A 27,014-nucleotide genomic window follows, 5' to 3' on the forward strand; every position below is an offset into this window, starting at 1 on the left:
TGTCAGAGAGGAAACAGAACTCCCACGATGCCTCCTTAAGGACATGCTTTAACTGCGTGGGAGAATAGGAAAAGAGGGCGCTTTCATCAAGTTTAAGTATCTTCACAGCCCTTCTAAAATTGCTTACGAGTTTAGAGAACTCCTTAAAATTGCCCAATAGTTCGTTTTTGAGTAGAACTCGCAGGGTACCGTCTCTCGCTCTGGCCAAACTGGCCACCCATCTTATTAAGGCGCACAGACCCTGAACCCAGGAGCTCCTGAGTCCAAAGTCCAGCCTGCAGGCGGCCAGTGGGCAAGCATTGTTTAGGGTCGAGAGGGATCTTAAGAGTTTCCCCTCAATCTTGTGGCAAAAGTCCCAGTTTTTTACCTCTATTAATTCAATACCGTACAAGATAGTTGCGGGGATTTTTGCTCTAAACACTTCTAGGAGGCTAGCAAAATGTATTTTCCCCGTTGACTGGTATAGGGACTTTAACCCATTGCCATGGGCAAGAGCTTTGCGGGAACAGTGCTCTATATGGAGTTTCTCGCTCATATTGGCCGAGAATATTTTCCCCAAAAAGGTATAGGAAGTTACAACCTCCAATCTATGCCCTCCAATAGCCCAACCAAAATTTGTCGAACGGCACTTCTTATTACCCGCTATACACATCACTTTACTTTTATTAATATTGATCTTCATGTAATGCTCCCCAGCGAAGGCCTGGAGAGCCTGTAGCCGGTTTGCAAGACCAGTAGGGGTCAAGTCAAGCAACAAAACATCGTCGGCATACATCAAACAGGATATTGGAGTCCCTCCTATCATCGGGGCAATCCCCTCACTGTCAGACACGGCCGCAGGGAGGTCAGTCGTATATAAGGAAAACAAAAGGGGTGCCAATAAGCATCCTTGTTTAAGGCCATTCCGAGAAGGTATTTTGGCCGAAAGCCCCCTTTCGCCCCCCATTAAGACCCTGCACCAGGTCTCAGTGTGCAGCGCCCGCACCAGTTCCAACAGGGGGGGAGGTGCGCCCAACGCCGCCAGCTTTCTCCACAGCGTTCCACGATCTACTTTATCGAACGCTGTGGAGAAATCAATGAAGGCGGCGTATACAACTCCCCCCCTCACCTGGACATATTTATCTGTGATCACCTGGAGGGCAGTCATGTTGTCCAGCGTGCCATGCTCCCTTCGGAAACCAGTCTGTTCAAACGGCAGAATATTGCGCTCCTCGACCCAATCAGAAAGAAAACTAAGGAGACATTTCGCAAAGACCTTTCCGATGGAGTCGAGGAGCGCAATCAGGCGGTAATTACTGGGGCTATCCCTTGAACCCTTTTTAAAGATAGGAACCAAAATACTTCCTCTCCAGGAAGCAGGAACAGATTTGGAGAGGTGACACGCCCTAAACAAGGGGTACAAGAGTTTACTCCAGCTTGAGGGATCTTGTTTAAGGACCGTCATCGGAAGCTCATCCGGTCCCATGGCCCCAGAGGGTCGCATATTTTTTATAGCCGTCTCGATTTCTTTCTCAGAGGGATAGAAGACCAGGTCTTCAGGGGCAGCATACATGAAATTATCCATACCTGTGGTCCCTATCCCGTTCCCTGCATAGAGTTCTCGGATATGAGAGGACCATAGCTCTTCTGGGATAGGAATGGGATTAGGGGCATGACGTGTACCACATCCTTTCCCAATTATTGCCCAAAATTCTTTAATGTTACCATGTGCAGCAGATTCCCTCAGTTTAATCCATATTTCATCCTCCCTATCCTTTTTAATTTTAAGCTTGAGTCTGCTTCTCTTTCTTTTTAACCTAGCGATAACTTTCCCACGTTCCAGGACCCTTTCAACATACTGTTCGCGAATTAGTTTATTTATTTCCCTATTCAAATTACGCAATGTCATAGGGACTACCTCTCCTTTTCTAGGGGGAACAGTTTTATTTGCGTACAATACGATCTTTCGCATAAATTCTTCAAAGCAAACTAATTCGCTGCCGTTCCACTCGTTTATTACTCCGAGGGTATCGGCCAATAGGTCCTGCACCCCATTAATGGCGGCACTGTTCCAGAAGCACCTTCCAGAAGAGGTATGGAAGGTAGCCTCATTGCCATTTAGCGACCAAGACGCCGTATTCAAAGAATTTAAAGACACTGTTAGAAACAATATATTATGGTCGCTGAGTAACGTGGGTATAATCTTTAAGTCCAGCATCTGGGGAAACAGGCCATAGTCGGCAATAGCATAGTCCAAAATTGACGACCCAAAGGGGGATTTGTGAGTATAGTTAGCGGGGACGTCAGATGGAAATCTTCCATTTAAGATAATACCATCCCCAATCGCTAGTTCTTTTAACAGAATCTTCCCTCTTTTATTTGTCATCAAGTTCTCCGGAAAAAGCGCCTGGGGGATAAAATGTACCTCTTCCTTGACTTTATTCCTGAAGAGTTTTAGACTAGCGTTTGAAATTTTACAGTTCAAATCACCAACAAGCAAAATTACAGGGAAAGGAGGGGAGTTTTTTATCTGTTCCATATACTGGAGAACCTGCTGCAAATTATCATTAAAACACTCCTCTGGGGGTATATACACATTAAAAATTACCATGGGATATTTTTTACCATCATGGAACAGATTTTCTAGTGTTATTGTGTGGAAAAGTCTACTGGAATCGATATAATGGGAGAATCTCCATTGAAATTTATTTGATAATAAGCAGGCGATCCCCCCCCTGGCATGTCCTTTCTTAGAGGGCACAGCTGGAACTTCCAGAACGTAAAAATCTTTTGAAGGAGTTAACATATCAATGCACCATGTTTCCTGGATGCACAATATATCAGCCCCCAGAGTAGATAAAAAAGCAAGTTTCTCTGGGCTGCTGTGGAATCCGGCCGCATTCCAAGAAATTATATTTAATGCAGTGTTAAAGATGGTGAAACAATTTGGGGTTATCCTTCGTTTTTGTTGATAATGCACTATGGAGCCAATTCCACCGGTTATTATCATCTATGAGTGAGGAATTTTCAATTAGTGGAAGTGGCTTCACATGCAACACTGAGCGTTTTCCCCTGGAGACCCAAATTTTCAAGTCTCTCAGGGGAGAGGTTACCCCGATTTGCTCACCACCCCCAAGCCCCTGCTTACATAAAGGGTTTGGCTTGCCTGGGTTGGAGATAGGGAGAATATCGATACCTAGGCGCTGAAAGTTTTCAGCTTGTTCTAGTATCAAGTTTGTTATAATAGGCGAATAAAATTTCACCCGTATACTCAATACCCTACTTCCACCCAACAAAGACACCAATTCTATGTCTCTAGACTGAATATGATAGAGACTTTCAACCTCACTGAAACGTTTGAGAAGCCAAGCTCTGTTTAACAAAAGATCGGTATCAAATAAGGGAACAAAATCTAATACACGTACATCCACAGGGGCCTTAGCAATATTTACAGAACGGGCCGGAGGACAAGAATTTTCCGAATCAAGAGTTACAGCAAAGGGGGGGCCAAAGGATTTAGAGCCCCAGATGGATAAGAAATTGGTACTCCTAGTGCACTCCGTGAAGGAGAGCATGGGAGAGAGCCCCCTATATGCGGTGTATCTTCCTGCGTAAGCAGACTACATTGTTCATTTTCCTCCTCTGCAGATGTTAAAGCCGTTAAGTCCCCTTCAATGTCCACCTTTAAGGAAGTAGATGAGGGTTCCCCATTCCCTACATCATTCTCCCTTGCCTCTGTGAATTTTTGGAAAATAATCCTCCGCTGCTTCTTCTTTCTGTATTTTCGTATTGGTTTCCTCTTGCTGGCTTTGTTAATTTTTTGTTTACCATTTTTTCCCCTTTCTTCGGTTACCTCTAGTTTGTTGGCCAGGGGTTCTTTTCCACACTCGGGAACGAAGATAGGAAATAACTCCTGGACCGTTTTAGGGCCAGACAAAGCTTTATCCTCCTCCTCTATCTCCAGGACTATATTCTTGATACAGTTGGAAGCTGCAGTAAGGGGCATATCCTTGTGAGGATCCAAAGTAGGCACTTCATTGTTCCTATTTAGTTCCCCTCTAGAATCTCTAATTTTCCCCTCAGATAGATATTGTTCAGACTTGGGGGGAGAGGCCTTACTCATATCCGGCGATTTCTGCAGCAATGTCTTTAGAATTTGAGTGACTGATTCCAGAATACAGTCCGAGCTGCCAACAAATTTCCCTAGAAGCAGTAAGATTGAAGCTAGGAGTTGTTCCAGCGCGATCATGGACTCAGAGATCGGCTTTTCTCGTGCTTCCACAGTGCAACAATTATCCAGGAGATTAAGGTCAGGGCTCCTGGAGGTGTTTAACAAATCAGATATTTCAAGTCTGTTTAACGAAGGGGTGCTACTATACAGCAGTAACCCAGAAGGGGTGGCACCCCCTGGAGCTTTAAACTGCTCCAAGGATTCCACTTTCGCTGGGCTAATGTAGCGACCCCATAGTTCCAGGTCAATGGATAGTGCAGACAAGTCACCCCCCGGCTTGTCATTCATGGGTGACCGGGGAATCGGTGGTGTATGCACTGGGTCACCTACGATCGTCAGCCTCCCCTCTGTAGAGTCCCGTACAGGAGACCCCTCTACCACAGATTGGGGGGCCCCCTGCTGTACCTGAGGTGGTTGAGGATCTATGGTTGCTGGTGAATGTACTTCCAGAGCTTTAGTATCTGGTTTTTCTGGCGTAGCAATTATGGATTTTTTTAAGCCAGGTAGATCCCAGAGTTCAGATAACTGGCATTGGCCTTTCAACGGTGGGTTGTTCACTGATTTGTTTCTTGTGCGGGTGGAGTTTAATTTTCGGCCGGGTTTTTCTCCCACTACCCTTCCTGAGCGTAGGGTTTTAGACATTTTCCACAGTGATGAATAAACGAGAAATATAGGGGTATAAAACAGATAAAAGTCTGGAATAACGTCAGCCCCTGACAGGCCAAGTAGGATCGGGGTGCAGTATAGCTATGACAGTACTCGAATCACACACACCCACCTACTCAAGTGGGCACAAATTCAAAGAAATAATAACGAAAATGTAAAGGACCGGGCCCAGCCCAGCCTACCTCGGTCACCGAGGGCCACAGAGGGCCCGCCCTTTGCCCGGGCTTAGCCCCGGGCGCTCCCGCGCGCTCCCGCGACGCGGGTAATGACGATGTTTTAAGGCGCCTCCTGGCGCGTCCGCCGCTATGCGCGTTGGGAAATGTAGTCCCCCGCTCGGCGGCCGCTTGGTTGTACTTGCGGCGGCGGGGGGACTACAGGGCAGGGCCAGTGGCAGCAAGGCGGCGTTCCCAATAGAGATCCTCGAGGGCAGGTAACAGGGCGTTTTACAGCAAGCTCCCACTCCGACGCTCGGAGTATGCAGATAGCGGTACACCCGCTCCACCGGCAATGACGATGTTTTAAGGCGCCTCCTGGCGCGTCCCTGGCGTGTCCGCCGCTATGCGCGTTGGGAAATGTAGTCCCCCGCTCGGCGGCCGCTTGGTTGTGCTTGCGGCGGCGGGGGGACTACAGGGCAGGGCCAGTGGCAGCAAGGCGGCGTTCCCAATAGAGATCCTCGAGGGCAGGTAACAGGGCGTTTTACAGCAAGCTCCCACTCCGACGCTCGGAGTATGCAGATAGCGGTACACCCGCTCCACCGGCAATGACGATGTTTTAAGGCGCCTCCTGGCGCGTCCCTGGCGTGTCCGCCGCTATGCGCGTTGGGAAATGTAGTCCCCCGCTCGGCGGCCGCTTGGTTGTGCTTGCGGCGGCGGGGGGACTACAGGGCAGGGCCAGTGGCAGCAAGGCGGCGTTCCCAATAGTGATCCTCGAGGGCAGGTAACAGGGCGTTTTACAGCAAGCTCCCACTCCGACGCTCGGAGTATGCAGATAGCGGTACACCCGCTCCACCGGCAATGACGATGTTTTAAGGCGCCTCCTGGCGCGTCCCTGGCGTGTCCGCCGCTATGCGCGTTGGGAAATGTAGTCCCCCGCTCGGCGGCCGCTTGGTTGTGCTTGCGGCGGCGGGGGGACTACAGGGCAGGGCCAGTGGCAGCAAGGCGGCGTTCCCAATAGAGATCCTCGAGGGCAGGTAACAGGGCGTTTTACAGCAAGCTCCCACTCCGACGCTCGGAGTATGCAGATAGCGGTACACCCGCTCCACCGGCAATGACGATGTTTTAAGGCGCCTCCTGGCGCGTCCCTGGCGTGTCCGCCGCTATGCGCGTTGGGAAATGTAGTCCCCCGCTCGGCGGCCACTTGGTTGTGCTTGCGGCGGCGGGGGGACTACAGGGCAGGGCCAGTGGCAGCAAGGCGACGTTCCCAATAGAGATCCTCGAGGGCAGGTAACAGGGCGTTTTACAGCAAGCTCCCACTCTGACGCTCGGAGTATGCAGATAGCGCACTACACAACTTTGTGTTACTTTTGGTTACAATCTAGTGCAAATCATTATTTGCATTCCATTCTACATCCCAACATCAGACTTTGTGTCCAGTTTGTGTTAAAAAAGTAACGCAAACTCAATTGAAAATCTTTGTAAATCTGAGCCTCAAGCTAAACCAAAAATAGTTTATACAAAATATTAAGTAAATCTAATCATAAGGTATACATTTGTATTGAATAACAGAAGTCAACAATCTAGTGTGGAAAAGCACAACTAACAGTTGGAAATTACATATTCAAGAAGAAGAAAACTTATAACGCCAACATTTTGGATGCACCAGTATAATAAGCAATTTTTATTTGTTTGTAACAGACCACTGCCATGTCTTTGACATGGTCTGTTAAGGCAAGCCATTTCCAAGGACTGGACCAGCACTAGACAACAATCTAGCCCTTCAGTGGAAATAACCTGAATTGACAGCATTTTAGTGGTTGCATGTGGAGGCAAGGCAGCTAGCAGCAGTGTGGCAGGTAGTTGGAAACAGAATCGATCATCACCAGAATCATCCAAGTAAGGAACGAACTGAAGAGCATTCAAGAAGAGTTACAACACACTGAATGCCAAAGCTCAGCTCGTTTTATAATCACAGGAAGCTGTGACCTAGGACAAAAGGTTTAAGAGTACACCAAGTGAGCCGCTATCATCTAAGGCAGTATAAGATAAGGAAAATAATTTTTCTTATAGAACATTTCCAAAATTGGTTCAGGAACTGGACTAGTGGAGTAAAAAAAAGGAAGCTATAATGGCAGAATGTGGGCAAAATGTGTAGCTAAGCCCCCAGAGATGTGAGCACTCAGGAAGAACATAGCAAGCAGCACCAAAAGCCAAACCACCTCCACTGCAAAGGAAAGCAGTTGTGTTCTGCAGCATGCCGTCAAAGGCAGTAAATCAGGTGTTGTTACAGGGAACAAAGGAGGATATGGCATGTAGAACAAAATAAGCAGTGTCACCTTTAAGAGAGACTGTGTTAGGTTTAAGTGAGCCATGCTTTTTAGGGGCATGGTAGGCACCACTCATTACAGGGCCAAGAAGATCATGGGGAAACCATAGGTGTCACCGTATATGCCCTGAGGAAACAAGCAGACACTGCTTCGCAGTTCTCTGGTAGCAGTGGCTTGCTATGCCCACGGTTGGCAAGGTCCACAGTGGAGGAATACGGGAGCTGCTTTGGGCTCTGCCCAAGGACATTAGACGCTGCTGCGGCCTTGTGGAGCTATGTAGTGTTTGAATGACCCAGACTCACTTCTTCTTCAAACTCTTTTGTACGATGGTTTGTTTATTCACTGTACCTTATCATGGAAGTATATGAGAGACATTTATTTAGCTCAGAACTTCAACAAAGTCCTGTTAATTTGTTCTTGATCTTTGCGCAAGGTTTACATTCTCACAATGTTTGTTCTTTCCCTTCTAGAAGGAAACCTTCACCCAAGTAGTACATATAGACAAAATAGTAAAGATTGTGACGATCAAATAGAACTGTAAAGAAGAAACAGTGTTTCCAATTTAACAGTGATCATATTTAATCTACTTTAAAAATCACCTGTAGAGTGGTACTCTTTCTTAGGAAGATATTTTGCTATCATTTTTCATTCTCTCCTTTGTAATTCCTCATCACTAAATCTTACTGACTTCATACTTTTTATTCATACAGTCTTGTCGAATATCTCAAGCTTTCTCTGACTCTATTCACATCTGACTGACCCCAGTCATGCACTTCCTTTTATCCACTATATCACAATAATTGGAATCATCCCAACATTAAAGAGGTGGGCGAGCCAACAAATTAACAGGGAGAGCCGTGCCAAGGGCCTGGCTTGGCTGTTAGAGCCCATGCATGAGCCGAGCCCTAAAAATGTCTGCTTTGTAAATCCTACAATAGACATTGTGTAAAATATCGGTGTCTCTTCAAAATTCAAAAAAGTGTATTTCTTTAATATATGGAAGCTTTGATATTAATATGTCATGTTATAGATTGAGAAGTACTTATTAAGAGCGATAGGGTCTGATTCACAAAGGTGTTAGAGCCGGATTTTTGTAATTTTCTTCTGTCGTAGCAGCAGAAGAGGGTCCTCACCTGAACCTGTCAACTCTCCACCTCTCCTTGCTTGGCAACAGTTGATAGCTTTTGACCTTCCTCCCGAAGTTTGTAAAGTTATTCTGGTGGCCAGGCGGCCCTCTACCAAAATTGTATACGCTTGCCGTTGGCAAAGGTTTGTAAATGTACAGAAAAGTCTATTGATCTTCTTTCTGCCTCTCTTTCTGATATTCTTCTCTTTATTCTTTCCCTTACCCAGCAGTGCTCTGCTCAGGGCACTCTCAAAGGTTATGTGTCTGCTCTGTCTGTTTTCCTGTGGCTGTCTGACCAACCCTCTTTATTTAAGTCCCCTATTGTACATAGGTTTCTGAAGGGGCTTGTACATATGCTTGCCCCTTCACCCTTATCTTTTGTGATAGGACAGACCTATCTTTTTATCGCTGAGTTTTCGTCCTTAACAGCAGAGTCCCTGCAGTCGTAAACTTACTATTAACTTGTAGTTTGTGAGTACAAAAAAATAATAAACTTACCCAACTTAAGTTTCTCTTTGTGAAGCAGGCCCAGATATTTTAAACATGAACTTAGAACCATTTCTGCCCTCACCCCCACCCTGGTGACAGTGCCATTAGTGAATAAAGATATACAAAACAGTCATAGATGGAATGCTTGAATTAAGTTCAGCCACTTGCAATTACGCAGGCCTCATCCCAGTCCATCATTATGTTACACACAAAGCCACCTCAGTTGGACCTAGCCATATGTAAATCAGTTTTGACCCTGCTTCAGTGGGAACACCAGCCTGAACTGCCAGGCCAGATCTTACTTGAACCAGAACACAAAAACCCAGGGCTTGTTTCGCCTTAATTAATGCTCATCAGCCAGGTATAGCTTTTTTCCAGTGACACAGTGTGCAGGGGATACACGTCTGGGCATATCATTCCCTCTTAGAGCGACCCACTAAAATACACAAAAAGTGATGGATGGAATGCTTGCATTAATGTCAGCGACTTGTAATTACTTGGGCCAAATCCTAGTCCATCATTATTTTTCACAGCACGCCATCTCAGTTTCGACCCAGCCATATGCATATCATTCTTGACCCTGCTCCAATGCGAACAGTCCAGCCTGAATTGCCAAGCCAACTCCTCCTTTGACATCAACACAAGCAACCTAGGACCAGTTTTGCCTTCGTTAGGGTTCATCAGATAGGTATAGCTTGGTTCCAGTGACACAGTGTGCGCATAACCCATATCTGGGCATACCCGTCCCACTTAGGGCGACACACTAAAGTATCCAAAAAAGTGATGATTGATTGGGATGCAGCCTGAGTAATTACCAGTGGCTGAGATTACTTCAAGCTTTCCATCTATAATTTTTTGTTTACTTGTTAATAATGGTTAATATTAACCAACAACATATATAGGATTGAATTAAAAACATTTGATTAAAAAAAATGTCCTGCAGTAGATGAATGTTCTTGAACCAATATATATACCGGAAATGAAAAGCAACTAAAATGCAGACAAGAAAGATAGAAAATGCAATAAAATCCAGATTTATGGAAAAAACAGTTAATGTGAGCCATTCAAGGAACAGTTACAATATATTGCTTGTTGCATAACAGGCCCATACTAGACCCAATGGTTAATATCATGTATGTGACGAGAAAGACAATTTCCATCCAGTTTTTATATTCATTGAAGGTATACTTAGAGAGACAGATATTCTTTCATTACACGGTTTTTATTGTGTCCAAATGCTGTTAAACAATTATCCTCGGGGTTTGAAGGGACTAGTGCTTTTATAATTACAAAATAGATATTGGAACAATAACGCAGCATGTCAAGTCTGTGCGTAGTGCAAACGCCATGCAGTGATAATAGATTACAAGGAATTAGTAATTCAATTCATGTAAACTAGTTCATTCATTTGCCAGATTTCTCCCTACTGCCAGATCCATCTAAGGATTTGCGGAGGCTGTACCTACTAGACCAATTTTAAGATGGTACATGGCATGCATAAGGAACATCTATGAGGCGCCCACCTCAAGAGAGGGAATTGCCATACATTTCACTACGAGTAGAGTGGCCACTGTTGCTTTATAGTAAAGGATGCTCTTACAGAAGATTGTCCAGGGCACTACTTGGTATTCTCTCGATACATTTGTGAGCTCCATTTCTTGTACTGTATGCCAGCGAAGATGAAGACCGGTGACTCAACAAACTTCTTTACTGCATATTATTATCTGAGACCCCCCGATCCAACTTGTTAGGTGATGCCACAGAAACTTTCAGAAGTAGAGAATATGCAGAGTGAACCTTATCCATGACAAGAAAAGGTTGTGCTCATGATCCCCATGAATACTGTATTGAGTTTACAGAGTATTTATTGCCAATGCTGCCATCTTTTTGATGTTTAGCATAATGAAAAGTTTCAGCAACTAAATGCGTTTGGCAAAGCTGCCCTGTTTATCTACTGGGACACAATCTTGTTTTGTCGCCGGTAAGGCATAAAGGAACATACGTAGCACCGCCAGTCCTGTGACTCAGTGTTAAAATACATTCTTGAGTCCTCAACGGCAGCTGAAATACTTCGAAAGTTAAGAAATCTGCAAAGGAAACAATACCTGTCAATTCCAGCCTTGCATTACCGAAAGTATACTTGTGTCTAACATTGTGGTTAAAATCTTCTGGGGGGGTTTCAGCATCATAAACAAATCTAGTAGTATGTTAATTGTCATGTGAATTGTGAGCAATATGTCCATCCCACTTTCCCTTATGGCCAGTTGTAAAAACAAATGCAAAAAGAACAATTGATGGACAGACTGTAGATCAATGCCATAAATTCGCCCCCGTACAGAGATCCGTGCCTAAATCCATTGTTTCGTTGCTCACCATACCATTCCAGTTTGGACCCAGCCATATGCAAATCAGTCTTGACCATGCACCCAATGGGAACAGTCCAGCCCGAACTGCCAGGCTTGACTCCAGTGGCATGAAGAACACAGGACCCATGACTGGGGGACAATGTTTGCATTGTCAGCATTCCGTCCATCATTTTTTGCTGGAACACTTTTTGCCCTAAGTAGGATGGGTATTCCCAGACGTGGGTCCTTCGCTCACTGTGCCACTGGATTAAAGCTAGCCAGCTTGATGAAGGGTGACATACCCTGAAACCGGTCCCAGGATGCTTGTTTCCGGTCCAGGGAGGACCCGGCATGGCAGTTCGATCTGGACTGTTCCCATGAGACACGGGGTCAAGACTGATTTGCATATGGCTGGGTCCAAACTGGGGTGGCGTAGTGGGCCAAAGAACGATGGATTGAACCCACATCTTTTGACTGGGGGAGAATGTTTCCATTGTCAGCATTCCATCATCATTTGTTTGCTGTAACACTTTTTGCCCTACGTGGGATGGGTATGCCCAAACATGGGTTCCTTGCTCATGTGCCACTAGATGCAAGCTAGCCTGGCTGATGAAGGGTGACATTCCCTGAAACCGGTCCCAGGATGCTTGTTTCCGGGCCAGTGAGGACCTGGCCTGGCAGTTCGGTCTGGACTGTTCCTATGGGGCACAGGGTCAAGACTGATTTGCAAATGACTGAGTCCAAACTGGGGTGGCGTAGTGGCCAAAAGAACGATGGATTGAACCCAGATCTTTTGACTGGGGTGAATGTTTGCATTGTCAGCATTCCGTCCATTATTTGTTTGCTGTAACAGTTTTAAAAACACACACCTGGAGGAGGAAAAGCACGATGTTGCGACTTTGGGTTATTTCCTGTCTTTTTCTGGTTTGTTCAATAACTGTTATTTGGGTTTTAAAAAGTTTCTCACATTAATGTTAAGTCGGTTTTAAAAAAGCATTTCACATTTTGACCCGAAATGTTCCTCTGCTCAGCTGTCAGGTAGTAGCACTGGGATCTTTCTCGCAACAACATTAGGCTAACATCGTTTTAAATAATTAATTTGACATTTAGATTGCGCCCAAAAGAACAACAATCATTTTAAATTGAACATGTCGATTTCATACTACCGCTTTCAAGCTGGCTTCAGAGAGAGACGGCTGAAAAATGTAATTGTGATGCAAAGAAAGTTCTCAGCTCCTTTGGTGGCACGAACCGAACTCCATCACCTAGTGTTCCACGGAGAGTGTGTGCTACTTTTTAATGTCTGCAAGTCTTTGATGTAGTCAAACCACCACAATATTAGGGAACCACATGTATATTCAAGTGGCAGGATTAACTGTGTACCACAGATTTAATTTGAAATCGATTAAGCCTAGGTAAAAATGTTGAAATAATCCACTCATTTTTCTCTCTTCAGCTTCATTCGTCTAGCAGACTATCTCATAGTGAACACCATGCATATCTTGGCTGTGAAGTCTGTCACAACCCTGTTGGAGTATTTGTTAGAGAAGCTAAAAAATACACCACCTAATGAAGTCATACAGAGCTGGAATTTAGAACAACAACCTGAACCACCCGGAAAAAAGGTACATCTGCTGCATTGGTGAAGACTCCTTTTTTCCTTAAACCACTATACTTTTGAGGGACCTTCTGAATCCTTATATAAGGGGGACTGAAGACTACACAACCTCAGAGGGTGGTAGATACAAATTCCTCGTATCAAACAGTGCAGACAGTTTCTGCTGCACACATGGAGCACAGTTAATTACAAAGCTCCTAAATCGAAATGTACAAAACCCAGATAAGACAATCTGACTCTGGGTCAAATCTGGTCCATGTGTCTGATCCAGACTAGAATATTGAACCTTCAACAATGCTTCAGGAAGAACTGATATATAAACAAGACCTGAGACATATTTGGGAAAGTATGTGAAATAAGAGCAAAAAATACTTAATTTTATTACTAGCCTGCTTTTAGGAGGGACTAGAACAGCTCTACAGAATGAATGCTAGGTATCGGCTTGGAAGCAGCACATGACTAACATGAATGATATAACAGTGTGTAATTTGAAATCCGGATTAGATATTGAAAGATATTTATATGTAAAAGTAAAAATATCAATGCATTTTGTTTATTCGATCTTTGATGAATTTGTACTGTATCATTAGACTATAAAAAATCTAGTCCAGGCTGGCCATCTATTGACTGTCCACATCTCAGTAAATTGATCATGTGATCTAAGTCCAATTGCAAGTGTGCAATCAGCTTGTCAAACACCCCCTACAACATTCCTCTGTGTGTTTCTAATCTACTGCAGCATATAATATGAACCACTCATTCATTTTGTAGAGGTTGCACCTCCTCTAAAATAGTTAAATCTGGGGAGAGGTATGCAGAGCATTCACATGGAAGATCTTCATTCGCCAGGCCTGCTGGCAATTGATGAGCGTCTGGTTTAAAACAATGAAGACATAATATAGTGAATCCAAGAAGGATCATTCAGCTCATTTTTATTCTCTGTCTCTAGTATAGTAGTCAAGCTTACTTTCTAGGCTACAGCTTTCCATGCCATACATCACGATCTGGAAAGGTATTCTCAATTTAAGTTAGGCCCTGTTTTATGATGTTTTTGTGGTTTTATGTTTGCAAATTGTCTGCCTATATTTAGGTCGATCCTGTAGCTGCTACTCCTGCTCCTGTGCCTGAGCCTCCAGGACCGACTGAAGAAGAACCTGTCCCAATGTTTCTCACAGAAGTTATTTTGGAAATTCAAGCACTGTTATTTGAGCCATCTGTAGAGGAATTTCAGGTTTGCTTCCAAACTTCTGATCGTTTTTTCTTTATATTAACAATTCAACCAATAGATAAGTGGATGTGTTTATAGTTTTCATTTCTTGATTGTTGATCACTTTTCCGCTGTGAGAAATTTGAACACACTGATATTGTACCTCATACGGGTGTCATGCATGCCTTAGACCTATATTTTAAAGAAACAGTCATGGATCTGTTTGAATACCTTATTAGATGACTCCATTATGGATTGCAGAAAACATATTCAATTATTTACACACTCCAACACTATAACACAACATTGAGACTTTCTACAAGTGGATTGATAGCCAAGGAGATTGTAACTAGGAAAGTTTTCCTCACTATATTCCTGGAAAAATCTACTTGATCCCTTTATCCTTATGTGATGGCTACTATTTGTTTTACATGGTTGTTTGCAGTATGAAGATGGTTGCATGGAGAAGCTTATATTTGCTTGGTTTTATGTCTGGTTCTGGTTTCTCATATAAAAAGTAAACCCCCAGTTTTCTCAATTCTTGAAAATCCAGCTATAATATGTTTGCATGTGTATGCTTAGCCCAGCTTTTGGATTTAAGCATATTTTCATTATCCTCATATCCACAGTATTTAACAGAAATTATAACAGAGTATATGACAAAAAATAAAAATAAGAAAGGCCTGAAAGGACAGTTTATTTCTATTAGAAAGTTACAACAGGTGTGAAGTGATTAGTCGTTGTAACACTGCAACAAATTCCCACTTCCATATAGGTCAGTTTGTCATCCTCAATCTCCACTTTTTAGTGTAGATGATTAGTGGAATCAGTTGCAGTCCTTTCTATACTTGTTTGCTTATTTTTGACCTTTTCAGGCATAATTTAAGCCATTTAATGTTATTTGTGGAATCCACCACCTCTGACTTTCCTCTTAAGGACAAGAGTCAATGACTCCTTTTTTTAAAAAAAATACATTTATGCCACAAGCTGTTCAGTGTTGCTACTATAATATGTAACCTTTGTGGTTTTATTTTCCATTAGGATGCCATGGCAGATGTCATTCACCAGTTTCAGGAAACTGTCCTGTCGGTTTCCAATCTGGTACCTGATCCCTATTTTGATGCGTTTACTCGCCCCATCATAAACAACAAGCCGGAGGAAAAAACTTGTGGAGAAGGGCCAAGCCTAACCACAATGTTTGAAGATGACAAGCATTTGCAAACAATTATTCAAAAAATAAAGGTACGTTTGCAGATGTTGTTTTATAAGTTGTTTGTAGGTGATTCTTTACACAGCGTTTGCAGATGTTGTTTTACACAAAAGGAGCTATGTGCTAAATCACATGATTTTTCTTTGAGGAAAATATTAGAATTAAGGATCACGGTTTTATAGGGATTTTTGTTGACATTTATTTTTTGAAACACAATTTCCCATGCGCTTTCCACATGTATTTTTGCATTTAAAAAATAAAGTCCAAATAAGTATTCTTCCACAAAAAGCGTGGAGGTTTCAGGTTTCTTCTGCCACCAATGCAGTAAAATCGTGTCTTGGCGTAGTAGGAGACAAGTGAAATCTAGACACGCAAGTTGGTTGGGGTTCCTGTGTAGAGAGCAAGGCAAATGAGGACCAAAAAAAAGCGTGGATGTCTTCGGGTTTCTAGTCTCAACTAAGTAACCAACACAGTTCAGTTAAGTCATTTTTTTTTTTACTACTGTTCTGTTAATTTTGTTACAAAAATGACATTCTGTTAAACACACATTGTGAAATATATTGATTTTTATAGTTCTTTCTGGAACACTTAAACCCCAAAGGTTTTAAGGATTTCACATATTGGTGCTCAAAATGCCACATTCAGAGCACTGGAAACAGAAGCCCTCTGCTCAACGTTGTGGTGTTGATCTAAAATGTTGCCGGTTTAGCCTGTGACCTGTGCCCTGCTACGACAGTACAGTAATGCAACACTATATAATCTTGCTATTAGTTAACAGATTCTGCAAATCCGTTAAGCTTTCAGATATACACATGGTCATTTATGAACATGTATGTAATAGTACCATGTATAGGCCTGCTTGATTGCTATTTTGGTTTTCAGTGGATTTAACACCAATAATTCCAGAGCACATCTTGTGAATCGAAGGTGCCTTTTTCATTTTTGTTTCTACCGGTACTAGTTTAAAAATCCTGTTTAGTGAGCCAGCACACAGACTGTTACAGAGAGAGAACATGATGGTGGGACTTTCTGGAAAGGACAAATTAGTACTTCCTTTGGGATGCTGAGAACATGCGGGCAGTGCCCTTAGCAGATATCGTAGGAGAATATAACCTATTGACTTTGCATATTTTAGGACTATTTTTCTGCTTAGTTTTCTTTTGTTTGCTTTTGCTAATAATCTAGTTATCATTACAAGAAATTTTTGAATGCGATGGCTGTTTCTGACCAATCAGGGATTTCTGATCAAACCATTACCTGGCTTTTATCTGTCCAGTCAGTTAAATGTGTCCACAAGGCAATAATCTGTTTAAAGCTTCAAAGTTCAGTGAACATCTATGACGTGTTGGGGAAAGATAGTATTGCTGCATTATGTTTGATCCAGATGATGTCAAAGGAAATTAAATTACAAAATGTGATATCACGAATTACAGAATACATGCGATTTAGTCAGGGATTAGCTCCTTTAACAAATTGTAAATTGTAAGGCTATGGTGTACTAGGCAGGTAACTTTCCTCAACAAATCATAGCTGAGACCAGGTATGTACACACAGGATATAATCTGCTATATATGTGCTTACATAAGCACAAGGCTATGGAAGTTATATGCATGGGCATTACGTCCAAACTCTGATGCAGATGTGAAGGCTCCATCTCATTGTAGGTTTCCCCTGCACAGTGCTAGTAGCACTGTGCATGTGTAATCTATTGTATTCAATATAAATCTTAAAAGGGGCTTACATCCCATCCCCTTGCTTTTGCTTGCCACCTACTTTTCTTCCGTTTCTCTTGGCTGTAGCATACTGTTTCCTATACTTCACCATGTGCTTCTCTTATCCGTCTTGTTATGAGCCCCAATGTACCCCAATCTAGGCCTAGGTAGCTACATGAACATTTACTTACATTTGTCCTACCTTGCTCTGCATAACGGTTCTAGCACTGAGCTTTTACCCAGTTATGTGCTGATTAAATGTCGATCAGTTTCCTTGAAACTGCCCTAATTTATTATGCAAGAGAATTCTTAATATCATATCTTATCCCATGCCCAGGACATACATAGCAGGATTAACATATTCTGTATAATAATTCCTTACAAAAGTCACTGCTCTCGTCATCCTTGGACGACAAGCCCACTATACATAATTGCAACCATTATATATCTAGGTAGAACCCCTGAGGGTACCGTTTGGGTATAAAAGAATCATATCTTCACTGGGTAACCAGAGGGGACGCTTCCATGGTTTCTGCATGTAGAAAATCCACCACGCAGTGGTCTGACTTCCCTTGCGTAGTGCCCAACTCGAGACCAAGACAGGGTCCTTCGTTCTCTTCCTTCAGGTAATGGGGATGGCTCTTTCCTAGGGGATTCTTGGCTTTACACCCACATACATGCTAGGTACACATATAGGTTCTGCATAGTAGGAGTACACTTGATTACTGCCATGTATCTATATTCCTGCATATACTCACTGTTTTAACACAATGGTAGAATTCTACCTTTTATTTACTCTGTTGGTGCTTGCAATCTTATACATCTGTTTCAGTCTAATGATTGTCGCAGTAAGCATGTTTTATACTAGAATGACGCTGGTTCAATAAATGCTTATTTAAAAAGTCCCCACCATTTATTCTATGTATCTCTCTGAGGCTAAGTGAGCACGAGTGACTAAGCGTAAAGTACTGCACTGTTTCCACAATCCCTTAAGGATCAAGGGTTGTCATGTTTGATAGTTGCCAGAAACTATTTTTCCCTGTGGTAAGGTTAGGGGGCTTATGGTGGCACTGTGAGCTAGCTGGTCTAAAGACTAACATATATATCCTTTGAGGGTGACTAGAATCAGTCTGGACACCAATCCCGGAGTTTATGTTGTCTAAACGCGCGGATCCTAAATTGATTTGTAGGAACTACACAACAGTCTCCCGAAGCCCAATTACTGTTTCAATCCGCTTTTCTGGAACTTCTTCCAAACGTGTCAGCACCTCAACTGTCACAACAAGAGCTACACCCTTGCTTAGAAGTTACAGTGCTGCACAAGTGCTGTGTGCTCAGCGCGCTGTTATTATCTCCCTGGAGATCCCCTGATGTGCCTTTTATTCCTTCTCCCCGCTCCGGGCGAAGTATGCACTACCTAGAAAAAAAGTAGTTATTTGGTCTGTTTACAGGCTAGAGGGGTAGGGGATGCGGCGGTTGCTTCTGTCGCATTTAGTTTTTCATTCGAATACCAGCAACGTATGTTCATTTCCCCATAGCACCTTTTGGCTCTCTAACGACTTCAAACTGATTAGTACATGAACAGAGTTCCATTTGAGGCCCAGTTTACAGGTTTTTATCCTTCTGTGCCCCATTTGCATGTTAATATATGTAAAAAATTAGCTGGCCTTAAAGTTATCTTTCAGAAAACTCATTGGGGTTCACAGTTGTGTACTTCACTTTGCTCAATAAATGCTCATTAGGAAGAGATTGTTACTGAATAACTGACGCTGCAAGTTAAAGAGAGTAGTCTGCAGCTGGAACCAAGTTTCTGTTCAAGAACTTGATGTTTTGTACAAATTTTGTATGTAGCGCCTTACATAGTTTGTGTTGCTGTTTTATTTACCTGTGCAATTGTAGTGGCATCATCTCCTACATGGCAGCTGGCGTGGGTACACAGAGGTTAATTTTTCCTACAACATGGTACATAAACCACCCTAACTATATACCCGCCGAACTGCTATGATCAACATTCTAGGGACCTGCCCCAGCCACCATGTAAATACACTCAACTTTGTGTATCCATGCCAGCTACTACTTACATAACTTTACATACCCACCATAGCTGCTGTGTCCGTTACATTACCTGTGTACCCGCACCAGAGGCTAACAATAACACCCAGTCTCTACGTCCTATGTCCTCTGCTATGTGCAATACTTTAACTTGACATACCTGCTCCAGCTGCTATGTACAGCACTCCATGTACTCTGATGAAACAACTTTATTCGATTTGATGAACAAACCATAAAAGCATGGAGGAGCCTAGCTAGCAACCATGATGGCCGCCTTATTCCTCGGCTCCGCCGACCCTCTCGCTTTCCTCCCGTCTCCGGCCCTATCCTGCCAGAGATCCTGAATCTTATCGGTGCTACCGGAGTCGGGAGACGAACCCGGTTCTCAGGATGTGCTCACCTTCTCGTTCCGTGCAGTGACGGTGACGGAGCGCCCTCGCCCTTCCCTGGTGCTTCGCGGCAGAGACTGGGTCTTTGTTCTGCGTGTGTGGCCGGCCCTGGGAGCAACAACAGCGGCCATCTCGGGCTGGGCGGCGCCGACTGGTGAGGAACGACTGCTGCATTGAATTCCCCGCCGCGGCAGCCCCTTTTGCTCCGCTGCCCTTCAAGTCTGCTCCCACAGCTGAGAACGACACAATCTATCGTCTCCCGGGCCCTCAGACGGCTCTGCTCGATACATTGTTTCATCTAACGCGGTGAACGCCATTTTAGAGAGCTGCCACTCACTATTTGCAAGAGGCTGCCCCAGGGTGCTGCTGGAGCCCGTTTATTGCTTGCATCGCCCTGACATCGTGAGGGGTGTAGAAATGGACTGGACTGCCCCTGTGCCCCCTGTTTGGCTATGTTGCGGTGAGCGCCGGCGGGGTGATCGGCTAACTGTAAGAGGCGATGGCGTCCAGCTTCAGGACCTGGCACACGCCTGTGAGCAGTGTGTGCAGTGGCAACTCGAGGATCGACTGGTCCCTTGGGATGATGGCGCTCAATCTCGAGCACCGCTTTTTGCTGGTATGCCCGACGCACAGGGAATTGCTGTACCCTTATTTCCTGAGACGCCCCTGCGGATTACCGATGTTCTGGGAGCCCTGGGTGAGTTACGTGCTGCCCAATGTGCTGTTGTTCGAGACCTGGAGGACCGGCTGGACGCTATTTCTTCCATTGTGGCTCCGACCGACCAAGCTTGCCTGCGAGTGCTGGGCGCTGCGCCACACCCTATGCCCTATTACTGCGGATTGCCTATTCAGCTGTCCACAGTTGCGCTGCTGGCACAGGATCCTGCCCCCACCGTGTCGCTACATGTATTAGCCGGGAAGACGTCTGATATTCATGGTCTCATGCGGCGGCGAGGGAATCTTCTCCAAAAGCCCTGCCCGGCAGCTCCATTGTGGTCTACTGGTGGAACTTGCTATCTTCCCCTGGAACTGATGCTACTGCTGTGGTTGACTTTTCTTGGCGGACTAATGCTGCGTGTTCTTCCTCCTGGTACGAGCGTAACATGCTGGGCTTCGTGTTGGACAGTCCATGGCGGTCAGCGTTCTACTCTGCTGAGGTCGTTTCGTCTGCCTACCCCACCCAGGATGGCTATCGCGCAGTTGGACTCTGTTGGCACATTGGACCGTAAGGGGCTGGGTTGAGGCTGTTTCTTTCTTCTTTGCCTGCTGAAGTCCTTATTGCTGGAACTATAATGCACATACCGGGGAGTTGGGTGTTGGTTCTGTATTGGTCTTGGGGCCCGGGGATGGGCGGCCGTGGTTGCGCACGTTGATTGCTTTGAGTATACTCGCTTGGCCCTCCTCCGATATTATGGAATTCTTTTTCTTTTCTCTCTTCACTTTGTTTCTGCATTTCGGGTACTCTTTTTTGGGCGACAGGCACACTGCTAGGGGGGGTAGGCCATAGCCTCTGCATGCTTGTAGGGTGGGGGGTAGGGGGGGTCTTCTTTGGTTCGCTTTTGTTTCTATGGGCCTTATTTTTCTCCTTTGTTTTATCCCTTTCTTTTTGCTTCTTCCTGGGTCAGTGGGGTGGTTTGGTGTTAGATGGGTAGCGGCTGGCGTGCACCATGCTTTGTGCTTAATCATCCTGTTGCGCTATCCCTGTGCCGCCATTTTGGCTATGTTTACTGCTCGTTGGATTTTATCTGATAGACGTTGCCCGCTTACTTCCTAGATGGACTCTATGTACACTGATCCTTCTTAGCTTCTGTATCTCCTTATATATTAAAAAATATTTTGAAAATTAACCTTAACTTCTCCTGATACTCGGTGGCACGTGGAATTTAGTGTAACACACGTTGAATGCTTTTATGTACTGAAGTGCTACTGAGTTGAAGTATATTTTGCAACAATGCTTACAAAAGTTTCGAGGCCGGCCGGATGGTTGTAGGCCCGTATTTGTTCTCTGACAGTGCATAATAAAGGTTTTCAAAAATTTAAAAAAAAACCCAAAAAAAACATAAAAGCATATAAATAACAATCATTAAAAAATGTTTCATAAATATACATTGACTTGAATAAACTAAAATGCAATATCATCAATATGAATCCATAATATGCTATATATTAACAAGGTAATAAGTCTCATAGGTATACGCAATCACCCCTTGTTATTCGTAGCCTTAAAGCAGATCTTAAAAAGTTTGCCACGCAATAAAGAGTAAAAACATCGGTGGACAGTTTTAAACACAACAAAGCTACCCGTGCCTGCCTGAATCTAGCTTTCCTGAGCAGGTCCTTTAAAAACAATTTCCTGGGGAAGGCATGATATGGGCAGAGTAAAACTAAGTGAAGGGTATCCTGCGGAGACTGAATTGTCGCAGCCGCAGGGCCCTCTCTCTTCTAAGTTTGTGATAAAACCTGCCGGTACTGCCAATAAATGATGGCTAAAATGTAATCTAAAATGGGTTATCAGAAAACGATTGTGGGCACTTGTCATTAATGTTAAATAAGGTTCTTTGCCCTGTGATGTTTCAACTAAAATATGGTCCCTCACCGAGTGTTTCCCCATTTCAATAGTCTCGCGCTACGCTATGGCAAACTTTAGGTACAGTGTTTTGATATCAACTACATCGTTTGACCTTATTGTCTCCTGTTTATCAAAAAGGTCTGTGCGCCCTAGGTTACTAAATGAATCCCTAACGTATTTTAACCATGAGATTTTCTTGCATGCTCCAGGGAGAGACAATCCCACGCTACCAGCCTTGTCAGGCCCACCTCTGCATTAATACAGAGCTTTAACCAACATCCTAGAGGCTTCACTCCCACACTATCTGTTATATGCACTCCATGTACTCGCCCAGCTGTTATGTATGACACTCTAGCCCTACCCACCCACCCCAGCTGCTATGTTCAACACTCAACTCTATGTACCTGCCACAACGCTATGTACAACAACAGCTCTACCCACCCACCCCAGCTGCAATGTACAACACTGTAGCTCTAGTACCTGTCCCAGCTGCAAAGTGCAACATGCTAACTGCATGTTCAGACCCCAGCAGCTAGGTATCATACTGTACCTCTACATACCACCCAGGCTGCTAAGTACAACACTCTAATTCCATGAATCGACTGCAAAAGCTATATACAATTCGCTATCCTTAAAAAGCAGCCCCAGCTGCTATATACAGTATTCCAAATCTGAACAACCGTGACAGTTGATCTATACATCACTTAACCTCTGTGTACCCAGGCCAGTATTTATATTCAACAATATAATGTTACATGCTACCGCCAGCAGGTACATACAACACTCTTAATCTATGCCCCCACCCATGCTCTACAAAATACTCTATGTTTCCATCCCATGTGCTATGTACCTCACTCATTTGCACAACCGCCTAATTTCTCTTTACAACACACTTCCTCTGTGTGTTCATCTCAGAAGCTCTGAACATCCCTCAAATCATTGTCAAGGTGACGCTAAGTGCATATAGAAGATTCTGTTTTTAAGTTCTACTACAGCTCTGAAAGATCTATTTTGGAGCTCGACCACCGAAGTGAGGGTCACTTTGAAAGCTTGTAAATACATTAGTTTGTCAGCCTAATTAACATTTGTGCTCAAATGAAAAACACACGTTCAAATCAATATGACGTCAAGGTAAAAAAAACTTTCTCTCACCCAGACATATTTTTTAAGAATATCTCTGGGAGGTGGCAGTCCCCGGGGCTGCAGGGGGGCTGCATGCCCCCGCACATTAATACAATGACCCGGGGAGGTGGCGGTCTGTGCGCTTGCGGGGGCCATTTCTAAAACATTAATACTTTGCCCCTGGGACCTGGGCCACCAGGGTGCTTAAAAGCAATGAAGCCCAGAGGACCGCGCTTCATTTAAAAAAACAAAAAACGGGGTTCATGCACCCTACGTGAATCACGCTGACCAGGCCTAGGGGGTCAGGGTGTTTCTACCCTGCCCCCTTTTCTTTTTTTTAATCATTTTCTTCCCTTTTTGCTTGTGACTCAGTTCTTAGTTTGAAGTGTTGGCAGCCAATCAGTCAAAAGCTCTTGATCTGGAGGTTTTGCGGATCTACTGCGGCAGCCAGATATATAATTTTATTTATTTTTGGATTCCTCAGGAAGTACTGAATGGATTTACACTATTTAAAGCACAAAGTGCACTCTGGAGAAAGAGCTACCTCTTTGCCAAATTTGGTGTATTTCCGTTCAGCAGTTCCGGCTGTAGCCGCAACAAAAGTTTCCTATGGAAATTAACATAGAGAAAACGCGTTTTGGGACCCCCCTTTTTTCTCGGCCCGCTTGACGAATCACCCTGAATATTTTAAGACAGGAGCTGAGTGGAGCCCCCCATTAGTTATGAAATTTTCATGAAGACTCGTCAACCGGAGCCAAAGATATTGGCAAAAGAAAAAACGGTTTTCCTATGGGAATTATGTTCTAACTATAACTACCTACTGACGACCGCCAGTGGAAATAGGAATAACACCCAGCGCTGGTTATCTCAGTTACTGGTCCTCACAAGTATCATATTTTTTAATATATAAACAACAGTGCACTTAGAATCAATAAACAACATTTATTTCTTGTATCTTTCCTCAAAATTTCTTTTATTCTTTCTTTAAGTGTTTTTTTAAATATGCAAGCAGCCTCTAAAACTACAAATAGCCAAAACGTGTTTCGGGCCAAAACACGCTTCTACAGGGCTGTTACAAACAAAAAATATGTATCAAAATATATCATAAAGTAACCAAACATATAAAGCATAATTCAGTTTCACAATATTTGTTCAATAAGGGTCTACCTATCTAATAATCACATTCCTATTTGACAACACACTTTGTTACAGATACAGAAATAGAAAAGAAGTAGTGTTCAGTAAAATCAAATTGTTGCATGGCAGTTGATATAAATAGCCTGTCAATGACCTCCAAACTTCCATATCAATTTTCACAACTTAACAGATATGACACAGTGTGGACCTTGGTAGTTCTACTTCCTCCTTCTTATGTATATTTCCCCTGTTATCGCGAGGATTTATTAAGTAAAGGTTTTACCTCTTAAAAATAAATCTTTGGTCCTCCTTGGCCTTTGACTTGGTTTCTATCACCTTCTTGCTAGTTAGAAGTACTGGTTTTGTGTGAAGCAAAATAAGAACACAAGAGTAGAATTAAGTTCCAGTTCTCATGATTAGTGAGTGTGCCCCATTAGAAGAAACCAATTATCTTCCCATATTGTTTTCAAGTTGTAAAATTCTCACCTTTATTTTCTCCTTTTGGACTGGAACTCCTGTTCTAATCACACCAATGTTCTTAGGTCATTCTCATCCATAATAATTCAGTGTTTCTTCCTCCTTGATAAGTGTCTGTGAATGGAGCAGAGCGAGGATCACCTAAAATTCCCTCTATGTGTAGCACCATTATGAAATTGTCAACTAGGAGTACTGCACAGAAAAAATCTTAGTATCACTGGTTGGATTTGTTTCAGGTCTCCAATACTTAAGTATATCATCAGACATTTGGATGCTTCCCCATTAATTAATAAATTCACATAATAGTCTCTTGCTATATTAACTCCAATTAGGATTTTTCTTAACCTGTAAAAGCAGACTTCCTGGCCATTTGCCCTATTTTATCTTTGTTTATATTTCGTTCTCCCAAACCGCAAGCTAAGATCTATTTTTTGAAGATTCCAATTGACATGGAGTAACAGTTTCTGCATCCTCTGATGATACGTATTGCTGCCCTCTCTAGCCTCTATCTTGATCTGCAAACGAAGCCCCCTTACCACTTTCATAGATTTAGCTTACTGTAAAACGGCTGTCATCCTGCATTAGTCTTGTCTGAATTGAATTGTGCATTCGGTCAGATTGTTCCCTTCTCTCTATTTATACTCAACTGTGACCTTAATTGGCTGCAACTGGAGGCGCGCGAAAAGGAGTTCTTTGTGTGTGCTCTGTTTTTCATTACATTATTACATTACCATACCTGAATCTTCTTGAACTAAAAAAGGGGATTTCCATTGCAGTTTAAATTAAAAATTTATGTTTAATCAGCTTTTTGCTATAATTTTTTTTTTAATTAACTTTATACTTTATTGCATATATAATTGGCACACAGCTTGTACAGCCCACAACCCTGAGGCCGGCAGCAGACCACTCCATCACAGTACTTCAAACCAGTTAGTGTTTACACAGCCTGCATGCCAGCATCCCGGGGGCCTAGCGGCAACAAGGGTTATGCACATAAATGCATAGTACCTTAACGTACGAAGATTGACCACAACAGTCACACCCTTATATCACATAGTGCGGCCATGATGTGTGCGCCCTCACCGGCCTCGTCTATATTGGTGCTTAGATATTACAGAACCATCGATTGTGTAGGCCAGGAGGTAGTGTACCGTAAATAAAACTGTACGAAGAACCAAACCCCCCCTCAATAACTCAACACCCGCTCCCTCCCCAGTAGACCTCCCACCCAAGGTGTGCCAGTGTCCTCAGCATGTGTACAATGGACGAGTCGTCCGTGCGTCTAATATATCAGTTCTAGTGATCCACCCCATAGAACGAGCCCAGAGTAGTACCAATGCCCCAGTTTACATCACCCCCTCCCAGCATCAGACCCCCGTTCACCTGTAGGTCAAGCTCCCCTTGTGTAGTATCGGGCTCCCTGTAGGACAGACCCCCCCTTGTATCTTGGCAGCCTCCCTAATCAGGCGCGATATCGCACTCCAGGTGCCCTGTCTCCTCTTCCCGAGCATCACCGTCTTCTGCGTCTTCAGGTTCCGTACCTGGGTCAGTGTCATCTTTAGCGTTCAGGTAGGCCCTATACAGCCCCCAGAAATCCCTGGGGCGACTCTTGGGGGGAAGCAGTTCACTATAAGTCATCGACTGCGTGTTGCAGTACAGCAGATCGGACTCCCATCTCCTCTTCGTCGGTAGGGGCCCTCTCATCCAGCACATGGCTACCGCTCGTTTGGCAGTAAGTATAGCAATATCTGCCATTCTACGCATCGCCACCGGGAGGGGTTTGGAGTAACCCAGCAATGCCATGGCAGGATCAGGCTGAAGGTCCATGCCTAGAATCAGGCCTAATTCCGTGAATACCTCCGTCCAGAACCTGTGGATGGCAGGGGAAGCCCAAGCCATGTGCATGAAATCCGCGTTTGGAAATCGGCAGCGCACACAAGCCGCGGAATCCCTCAGGCCATATCTATGCAGCCTCTCCGGGGTGTAGTAGACCCGCTGTAAGTATTTAAAATGTATCAGTCTATGTCTATTGTTCAGAGATATTTTCCTGGTGTTAGAGCAGCAATAGCCCCACATCTCATCCGAGATCTGCGCTTGAAGATCAGTCTGCCAGGCCACCCGAGCTGGAGGCTGCAGACAAGTCCTATGTTTGTCCCCCATTTTTTTAAGTTCCGGCAACTCCTGAGGTTCTGCCAGTTCCGGG

At 43.9% G+C, this 27,014-nt stretch overlaps 1 protein-coding gene across 1 annotated transcript in view; it reads left to right on the forward strand.

Moving 5' to 3' along the window:
• Window positions 1–27,014, forward strand: part of DNAH6 (dynein axonemal heavy chain 6) — a 2,460,712-nt gene that overhangs the window by 318,560 nt on the left and 2,115,138 nt on the right. Inside the window, exons 9-11 of the mRNA XM_086961829.1 lie at window positions 12,775–12,943; window positions 14,027–14,167; window positions 15,185–15,385. Coding sequence (XP_086817955.1) covers window positions 12,775–12,943; window positions 14,027–14,167; window positions 15,185–15,385 — 511 coding nt within the window. The remainder of the gene's footprint in view (window positions 1–12,774; window positions 12,944–14,026; window positions 14,168–15,184; window positions 15,386–27,014) is intronic.

This window comes from Lissotriton vulgaris, chromosome 3_1, assembly GCF_964263255.1.
Source record: "Lissotriton vulgaris chromosome 3_1, aLisVul1.2, whole genome shotgun sequence".
NCBI lineage: Eukaryota > Metazoa > Chordata > Amphibia > Caudata > Salamandridae > Lissotriton > Lissotriton vulgaris.